The sequence below is a fragment of the Scardinius erythrophthalmus genome, assembly GCF_964197995.2.
Source record: "Scardinius erythrophthalmus genome assembly, chromosome: 20".
NCBI classification, from domain to species: Eukaryota; Metazoa; Chordata; class Actinopteri; order Cypriniformes; family Leuciscidae; genus Scardinius; species Scardinius erythrophthalmus.
In genome coordinates, this window is record NC_138240.1 from 37132076 (window position 1) to 37141904 (window position 9829).

Genomic DNA, 9829 nt, shown 5'->3' on the forward strand with positions numbered 1-9829 from the left:
ACAACAAATCGTCAATGTCAAGCAGAATTATATATTTTTTTTACATATTGTTGTGTGCAATCCACTAAAGCGCCGGCAGGTGGCAGTGTGACGTCATCCAGATCTGCGCATCGCATCGACCTGGAAGTAATTGGCCGGAAGTTGGAGGAAGTGAATTGTTTTTCCGGTGTTGTGAAAACGCGCCGAATAAATCACAGGTGAGTAAATAAATATTGAAAATCTTCTACATTGCTAATATTAGTCAATAAGCGCGCTACCGTTTAAAGTATAAGTGCGCGTGCTGTTTCTTTTGTTGTGAGAGTGAGTGCACGAGAGCTCTCGGACGCGCGCGTGAAGTTCATGTGAATCTGACGCTCGTGATCTGCTTAAACACACTCAGATAATTGTGTATTCCGTGATTTGTTTTAATTCTGCGGGAACATCCTTTACTAACAGTGCGGTGGCGAATCGCCGAATCACTACAATATTCCTGTTGTGTTTATATCCACATGGTGCGTTTCCAAAACATAGTTTTACACATTCGGGTCTTCTTTTGAACTTCTGAACATGAAATTCCTCCCAGAACTGATTTCTGATCCTCAATGACAGAAAATAAAGCGAAATAATAAGACAATAATGAGTGAGGGAGTTCAGAGTGAGCTCACGTGACGCGGTTTAGCCATTTATAAGATTGTGGTATCAACTTTATCAAGCTTTACTGAATGTGCGTGTGTGTGTCTGTGAGTGTTAGAGTGTGTTTGTTTGTGTGTGTTTGTGTGTGTGTGTGTGTGTGTGTGAGAGAGAGTGTTTGTATGTGTGTGTTTGTGTGTGTGTGTGTGTGTGTGAGAGAGAGTGTTTGTATGTGTGTGTTTGTTTGTGTGTGTGTGTGTGTGTGTGTGTGTGAGAGAGAGAGAGTGTTTGTGTGTGTGTTTGTAAGAGTGTTTTGAATGTGTGTGAGAGTGATTGTGTGTGTGTGTGTGTGTGTGTGTGTGTGTGCACCGAATCAAGCTTCTCCTGCTGTTTCAGTGGAGGTGATTTGGAGCTGATGGGGTGTGTGTGTGTGTGTGTGTGTGAGAGAGAGAGATTGTGTGCGAGTGAGTGTTTGTGTGTGAGAGAGAGATTGTTTGTATGTGTGTGTGAGAGAGAGAGAGAGAGAGAGAGAGAGAGAGAGTGTGAGTGTTTGTAAGAGTGTTTGAATGTGTGTGAGAGAGTGATTGTGTGTGTATGCACCTGTGAATCAAGCTTCTCCTGCTGTTTCAGTGGAGGTGAGTGTTTGTATGTGTGTGAGTGAGAGAGAGAGAGAGAGAGAGAGAGAGAGAGAGAGAGAGAGAGAGAGAGAGAGAGAGATTGTTTGTATGTGTGTGTGAGAGAGAGAGAGAGAGAGAGAGAGAGTGAGTGTTTGTAAGAGTGTTTGAATGTGTGTGAGAGAGTGATTGTGTGTGTATGCACCTGTGAATCAAGCTTCTCCTGCTGTTTCAGTGGAGGTGAGTGTTTGTATGTGTGTGAGTGAGAGAGAGAGAGAGAGAGAGAGAGAGAGAGAGAGATTGTGTGCGAGTGAGTTGGTGAGTGTTTGTGTTAGGGCTGGGCGATATGGAGCAAAAAATATATCTCGATATATTTTGCTATATCTCGATATACGATATAAATCTCGATATCTAAGAAAAATAGGAAAAATAACCCCCAAAAGGAAAAATAACCCCCAAAAACTACTGCAAAAACAAATATGCCAAATACCACAGTCTTTTTTTATTGAAGTGCAAATAGGTAGGCTGTTCATGTAGGTGTTTCTGTGACATTTAAAAAAAAAAATCCCTGTATACAAAAATAATAATTTAACTGTAAAATAAAGGAAGAAATAATACATATTGCACTATTATAAATAAACCTGTATAGAAATATCATTACTAATTTTGTCAAATAAATAAAAAAATGGCATATACCCCCCAAAAACTGCACAACTGTAGAGTAAAACATTAATTAAAAAAAAAGTGATACAAATGCATCTAAAAATTTACATGATTGTTACAAAATCACACTGTCTGGGGCCTCTGGAGAACTCAGAACAACTGCTAGCATAAAGTTTAAGGTAAAATAACTGCCATTAAATTACAGTATCTTACTACTATGCAATTAGATAAACTGTTCATTCATTACATCACTTTACCTCTGTCTTTATCCACCTTTATCCTCCTCTCTTCTTTTTGGCACTGTATCTATAGCAGAATAGGTAGGCTAATGCTAATTTATAATGTGTCATGTAAATTCGGCCATCCGTCACAATCAGGAAACTTTCACCGTGTCTAGACCTTGCGCGAGCTGCCAGGCCCGATTCTACAGGGGAGCATGTTAAGTGTGAGTGTGTTAAGCGCCCTCAAACAAAAGCAATGCGGCGAGAGGCGACGCTACACAAAAAATTAATAACTAGGGATGCACCGAAATGAAAATTCTTGGCCGAAACCGAAAACGAAAAAGAGGAAACCAAGGCCGAAAACCGAAACACCGAAAGAAATTATGCCAATTATTGTTAGTACCATTGCATTTATGGCTATGACTGTGTACTAAGTTTACTAAAATCAAGGCATTGCAATTGCATAAATTAATATTAAAGTTTCAAAGAATAAATCCATTAAAATTTTATGCAAATATTTATTTAGCATTTGCAAAGTATAAAATTAAATGTTTAACTTGACCCCACTCATGTGTACATTAAATAATAATGTAAAAGCCTACTGGCCTGGAGAAAGGTTTAAAAATGAAATGTTCTCTCATAAAAACAAAGTGCATTTAGGTCAATACTGCCATAGCCCAAAATAATATCTGCAGTCATATGCTCATGGACGTGAGCTCAGGTAAACCTCTGAGAAATGACGGCTGCTCTGCACACACACGCAAAGGTCTCTCGCTCCCTCTCTCTGCCGCGCGCGCTACGTATGCGCGCTCATGCTCGCTCGCGATTCCGGGAGATTTAAACTAATTTGCGGGCATTAGGGAGCCGGTATCAATACGCGGGAGACTCCCGGAACTTCAGGAAGACTTGGGATGTCTGTGTTTTGAAAATCGCTGTCCGTGGGTCACTCTTAGATATATTTAAATACGTCCACACCGCAGATATGTAATGTTGCTTCAGACAAGCACGTGCAGGTCGCGGTGTCTGCTGTTTGCGTCATCACAACATTTCGGCCGTATTGTTTCGGTGATAAAAGTCTTTCGGCCGAAAACCGAAAATGCACTTTTTGGCCATTTTTGACCGAAAATTTTCGGTGGCCGAATATTCGGTGCATCCCTATTAATAACAACAACTGATCGCGTGCGCGCTGTTTCTGACGCACTTCAAGCACTCGCTGGGCGGGTGATGTGCCTGACCGGACTCGGGGGACTTGGTTGAATGAGACAACACGCGAGGGGAGGGGGAACAAAAGCAAGGAGGCAGAGGAGGGCGGGGGCGAGCACAGCACAGAGAAGGCAAACAAGCAAAGTGGCGAAATCAGAATTAAATATAAACAATATATCGATATATACGATATGTCAAAATCCATATCGAGTTTAAAAAATATCTCGATATATCGTAAATATCGAGATATCGCCCACCCCTAGTTTGTGTGCTAGCGAGTGTGTGTGTGTGAGAGAAAGAGTGAGTGTGTGTTGGTAAGAGTGATTGTGAGTGAGTTTGTGTGTGTGCACCTGTGAATCAAGCTTCTCCTCTGCTGTTTCAGTGGAGGTGATTTGGAGCTGATGGTGTGTGTGTGTGTGTGTGAGTGTGTGTGTGTGTGTGTGTGTGCACCTGTGAATCAAGCTTCTCCTCTGCTGTTTCAGTGGAGGTGATTTGGAGCTGATGGGGGACGAAAAGGAAACCTGGAAAGTTAAAACGTTAGACGAGATCCTCCAAGAGAAGAAGCGCAGACGAGAGCTGGAAGAGAAGAGCGACCCTAAACGAGTAAAGAACGTAAGAGAGTCAGTTCATCATCATACGCTTCGATCCAACTCACGAATACCGCATCATAATCCTGGGGTTTTCAGACCGGGGTCAGGGGAGAAGAGTAGAGAAGGGGTCAGGGGTCAGGGGAGAAGAGTAGAGAAGGGGTCAGAGGTCAGGGGAGAAGAGTAGAGAAGGGGTCAGGGGAGAAGAGTAGAGAAGGGGTCGGAGGTCAGGGGAGAAGAGTAGAGAAGGGGTCGGGGGTCAGGGGAGAAGAGTAGAGAAGGGGTCGGGGGTCAGGGGAGAAGAGTAGAGAAGGGGTCGGGGGTCAGGGGAGAAGAGTAGAGAAGGGGTCAGGGGAGAAGAGTAGAGAAGGGGTCAGGGGAGAAGAGTAGAGAAGGGGTCAGGGGAGAAGAGTAGAGAAGGGGTCGGGGTAGAAGAGTAGAGAAGGGGTCGGGGGAGAAGAGTAGAGAAGGGGTCGGGGGTCAGGGGAGAAGAGTAGAGAAGGGGTCGGAGGTCAGGGGAGAAGAGTAGAGAAGTGGTCGGGGTAGAAGAGTAGAGAAGGGGTCGGGGGAGAAGAGTAGAGAAGGGGTCGGAGGTCAGGGGAGAAGAGTAGAGAAGGGGTCGGGGTAGAAGAGTAGAGAAGGGGTCGGGGGAGAAGAGTAGAGAAGGGGTCGGGGGTCAGGGGAGAAGAGTAGAGAAGGGGTCGGAGGTCAGGGGAGAAGAGTAGAGAAGGGGTCGGAGGTCAGGGGAGAAGAGTAGAGAAGGGGTCAGAGGTCAGGGCAGAAGAGTAGAGAAGGGGTCGGGGGTCAGGGGAGAAGAGTAGAGAAGGGGTCAGGGGAGAAGAGTAGAGAAGGGGTCGGAGGTCAGGGGAGAAGAGTAGAGAAGGGGTCGGGGGTCAGGGGAGAAGAGTAGAGAAGGTGTCGGAGGTCAGGGGAGAAGAGTAGAAAAGGGGTCGGAGGTCAGGGCAGAAGAGTAGAGAAGGGGTCGGGGGTCAGGGGAGAAGAGTAGAGAAGGGGTCGGGAGAAGAGTAGAGAAGGGGTCAGGGGAGAAGAGTAGAGAAGGGGTCAGGGGAGAAGAGTAGAGAAGGGGTCAGGGGAGAAGAGTAGAGAAGGGGTCGGAGGTCAGGGGAGAAGAGTAGAGAAGGGGTCGGAGGTCAGGGCAGAAGAGTAGAGAAGGGGTCGGGGGTCAGGGGAGAAGAGTAGAGAAGGGGTCGGGGGTCAGGGGAGAAGAGTAGAGAAGGGGTCGGAGGTCAGGGGAGAAGAGTAGAGAAGGGGTCGGGGGTCAGGGGAGAAGAGTAGAGAAGGTGTCGGAGGTCAGGGGAGAAGAGTAGAAAAGGGGTCAGAGGTCAGGGCAGAAGAGTAGAGAAGGGGTCGGGGGTCAGGGGAGAAGAGTAGAGAAGGGGTCAGGGGAGAAGAGTAGAGAAGGGGTCGGGGGTCAGGGGAGAAGAGTAGAGAAGGGGTCGGAGGTCAGGGGAGAAGAGTAGAGAAGGGGTCAGGGGTCAGGGGAGAAGAGTAGAGAAGGGGTCGGAGGTCAGGGGAGAAGAGTAGAGAAGGGGTCAGGGGAGAAGAGTAGAGAAGGGGTCGGGGGTCAGGGGAGAAGAGTAGAGAAGGGGTCGGAGGTCAGGGGAGAAGAGTAGAGAAGGGGTCGGAGGTCAGGGGAGAAGAGTAGAGAAGGGGTCGGAGGTCAGGGGAGAAGAGTAGAGAAGGGGTCGGAGGTCAGGGGAGAAGAGTAGAGAAGGGGTCGGGGGTCAGGGGAGAAGAGTAGAGAAGGGGTCGGAGGTCAGGGGAGAAGAGTAGAGAAGGGGTCAGGGGAGAAGAGTAGAGAAGGGGTCGGGGGTCAGGGGAGAAGAGTAGAGAAGGGGTCGGAGGTCAGGGGAGAAGAGTAGAGAAGGGGTCGGAGGTCAGGGGAGAAGAGTAGAGAAGGGGTCAGGGGAGAAGAGTAGATAAGGGGTCGGATGTCAGGGGAGAAGAGTAGAGAAGGGGTCGGAGGTCAGGGGAGAAGAGTAGAGAAGGGGTCGGGGGTCAGGGGAGAAGAGTAGAGAAGGGGTCGGAGGTCAGGGGAGAAGAGTAGAGAAGGGGTCAGGGGAGAAGAGTAGAGAAGGGGTCGGGGGAGAAGAGTAGAGAAGGGGTCGGAGGTCAGGGGAGAAGAGTAGAGAAGGGGTCGGGGGTCAGGGGAGAAGAGTAGAGAAGGGGTCGGAGGTCAGGGGAGAAGAGTAGAGAAGGGGTCAGGGGAGAAGAGTAGAGAAGGGGTCGGGGGTCAGGGGAGAAGAGTAGAGAAGGGGTCGGAGGTCAGGGGAGAAGAGTAGAGAAGGGGTCGGAGGTCAGGGGAGAAGAGTAGATAAGGGGTCGGATGTCAGGGGAGAAGAGTAGAGAAGGGGTCGGAGGTCAGGGGAGAAGAGTAGAGAAGGGGTCGGGGGTCAGGGGAGAAGAGTAGAGAAGGGGTCGGAGGTCAGGGGAGAAGAGTAGAGAAGGGGTCAGGGGAGAAGAGTAGAGAAGGGGTCGGAGGTCAGGGGAGAAGAGTAGAGAAGGGGTCGGAGGTCAGGGGAGAAGAGTAGAGAAGGGGTCGGGGGTCAGGGGAGAAGAGCAGAGAAGGGGTCGGGGGTCAGGGGAGAAGAGCAGAGAAGGGGTCGGGGGTCAGGGGAGAAGAGTAGAGAAGGGGTCGGGGGTCAGGGGAGAAGAGTAGAGAAGGGGTCGGAGGTCAGGGGAGAAGAGTAGAGAAGGGGTCGGGGGTCAGGGGAGAAGAGTAGAGAAGGGGTCGGAGGTCAGGGGAGAAGAGTAGAGAAGGGGTCAGGGGAGAAGAGTAGAGAAGGGGCCGGAGGTCAGGGGAGAAGAGTAGAGAAGGGGTCGGGGGTCAGGGGAGAAGAGTAGAGAAGGGGTCGGGGGTCAGGGGAGAAGAGTAGAGAAGGGGTCGGGGGTCAGGGGAGAAGAGTAGAGAAGGGGTCGGGGGTCAGGGGAGAAGAGTAGAGAAGGGGTCGGGGGTCAGGGGAGAAGAGTAGAGAAGGGGTCGGGGGTCAGGGGAGAAGAGTAGAGAAGGGGTCGGGGGTCAGGGGAGAAGAGTAGAGAAGGGGTCGGAGGTCAGGGGAGAAGAGTAGAGAAGGGGTCGGGGGTCAGGGGAGAAGAGTAGAGAAGGGGTCGGGGGTCAGGGGAGAAGAGTAGAGAAGGGGTCGGGGGTCAGGGGAGAAGAGTAGAGAAGGGGTCGGAGGTCAGGGGAGAAGAGTAGAGAAGGGGTCGGGGGTCAGGGGAGAAGAGTAGAGAAGGGGTCGGGGGTCAGGGGAGAAGAGTAGAGAAGGGGTCAGGGGAGAAGAGTAGAGAAGGGGTCGGAGGTCAGGGGAGAAGAGTAGAGAAGGGGTCGGGGGTCAGGGGAGAAGAGTAGAGAAGGGGTCGGGGGTCAGGGGAGAAGAGTAGAGAAGGGGTCGGAGGTCAGGGGAGAAGAGTAGAGAAGGGGTCGGAGGTCAGGGGAGAAGAGTAGAGAAGGGGTCAGAGGTCAGGGCTCGCATGAGGATGAGCGTATCTGGGGACTATAGGTTTGAAAACCCCTGCTATAGTTCATATAGTGGCGTGATGTGATGTAATCAGGGCTCCACGTTAGGCCTGCTCATGCGCTTGTCCCTCGCACCGGTAAATCTGGCACTCGCTTTTCCGAGAGAAAATTTTTTGTTGTAAATATAATTTATTCTGAAGCAATATTCTCATCAGTGTTCAGTCAGCTCTGATATATTTAAATCTGCATATTGTAATATCTGCACCTCCCCCCCCTGTTACCCTAAGGGCTGATCAAATTGAATCATTTACACTGAAAAATTACAACTGCAATAAATAATGTTATGAGATTGTTTTAAATATTTTTTGATTATACAAATAAGAAACGTTAAAAAGAATAATACTTTTAAACATGAAAGTAAACCTCCAGTAGGAGGCGGCGGGGGACTGTCTTAATGAGCGAGTCATTGAGTCATTCATTCAAACGATTTGTTCAAACAACTGATTCATTCATAAATGAGTCATTGAATCTTTGACTCAACTGATTCATTCATAAATGAGTCATTGAATCTTTGACTCAACTGATTTGTTCAAAACGCTGCATCATTCAGTAATGAAAACACGGTTACGTGTTCCTGTGAGATGTGTTACGGTTCTTTGTTTGGAACTGTTTTCGCTGCTGAAACAGAACAAAATCAGTCAATATTGCGTCTAAAATGTAAGTGACTTAATTTAAACTGTTTATTGAACTGTTGTATGAAATCAGAGTCACATTTTCACTCGTGGTGGTGTTCAGGAACACAGCACTCGTCGTGTGAGATCGCTAAACTGTGTCATATGGTAAACATAATAAACTCCACATTTTGAGAGCCTCAACAGCACAACCTTGTTACCGTCAGTGATACATTTATTATCCACTATCGATCGCAACTTACATGTAATAAAATCAGAATCATTCTCTTGTTTTAGTGATCCCATGGTTATTGTTTGTTATTGGCGTGTTAATCCGGCTAGTTGTCCGGTCGGGCCAGTACAGCTCTTCACAGCTCCACTGAGCCCTGCTTTCATCATCACGCAATATGAATTGACTGATTATGAGCAAGTTTATTGTGAAATATTTAGTCTCTCTGTACATTTGCTGCCATTTCCAGTCGGATGTGTTTTGTCTGACAGACGGATGATCGGGAATCCAAACGGGACACTCCGGAGGAAGGAGAGCTACGAGACCACAAGATGGAAATAACAATAAGGAACTCACCCTACATGCGGGAAGACTCGACCGAAGACAGGTCTCGCTCTCACCCTCGGCCTTCTGGGGCATTTTCACACGAATTTATTTATTTTATTATCAGTGTTCATCAGAGGGTCCTAGAGTCTAGGACTTTTGTCGCACTTGAACCACAAATACACACGAAAAATAATGGATTTGAGGATTTTTGTGGTTGAAATTTTAAAAAGTAGCAAATCCTTCCCTCTCGGGTCAATTTGACCCCCTTAGGAATGAATGGAAAGCGAGGAATGCTTCAGTTCACACAGAAAAACCTGAAAATGCTCAAAATTCAAACTAAAAATACTAAAACTTTAGCAAAAAATTATTGTGTAATGTCTACATGTGTATCTGAATGCACACTGAATGAACTGACTTTAGGACCCAGAGGAACAGCTTGTTTACTCCATATAGAGATATAAGGCCATCTAGAGTCATGAAATATCATCTTATATTATTATATTTCCACAAAAGGTCCGCAAAGTCACTCAATGTAAGATATTTACAGCTGAATTAAAAGGTTAATGTATGAAATTGTGAGTTATTTTGGATTTAATTTGAAAGAATGTGAGGAATGTGCTTAAATTACTTTATTTATTGATCAAATCTAGTAATGTAAAGGTTAATAAAATAAAAAATTCCCCCAAAAAATAGAAAACAAATGATCAAAATGAAATAAAATAAGCTTTCTGGACAAAAAAAAAAAGTTTAATTTTAGGGCTTAGGGTCATTTTGACCCGTGAGGGAAAGATGTGTCACAAAGTGCGAGGGAAGGGTGAAGTAAAAGAGGTTTATGGGGATATTAATAACGTAAACTCGTGTTGTGTGTGTGTGACGCTGATGCTGTGTGTGTTTCTGCAGAGGAGAGGAGGACGAGTCTCTGGCCATCAAACCCCCACAGCAGATTGCGAGGAAAGACAAGTCCTACCACAGGAAAGAGGAGAAGAGGAAGGACAAGCGGCGGCACAGGAGCCAGTCTGATGAGGACGGTCAGTGGGCAGTGCAGGGGTTAAAGGGGCGGGGCCTGGCACTGTATGCCTCATTTAAATAATGAATATGCAGATTGAGGGGCGGGGCCTGGTTGAGTTACAAGAGCAGAAGATCATTCTTAAGAGTCCTGTTATGTCATGCTCGTCCATCTGTGTTTAGTGTAGAGCTGCAGATATAGAATAATTTAGTAATCGAGTA

General features: G+C 47.3%; 1 protein-coding gene across 7 annotated transcripts in view; it reads left to right on the forward strand.

Moving 5' to 3' along the window:
- The first annotated feature begins 128 nt into the window (after nucleotides 1–128).
- Nucleotides 129–9829, forward strand: part of cdk11b (cyclin dependent kinase 11B) — a 65336-nt gene continuing 55635 nt past the window's right edge. Inside the window, exons 1-4 of one of the 7 annotated variants that reach the window (XM_081348133.1) lie at nucleotides 129–197; nucleotides 3793–3922; nucleotides 8548–8663; nucleotides 9503–9630. In XM_081348133.1, coding sequence (XP_081204259.1) covers nucleotides 3812–3922; nucleotides 8548–8663; nucleotides 9503–9630 — 355 coding nt within the window. In that variant the 5' untranslated portion in view covers nucleotides 129–197; nucleotides 3793–3811. Of the gene's footprint in view, nucleotides 198–3792; nucleotides 3931–8547; nucleotides 8664–9502; nucleotides 9631–9829 lie in introns of those variants that run through there. The other 6 variants (XM_081348131.1, XM_081348132.1, XM_081348137.1 and 3 more) reach the window with 6 other exon arrangements.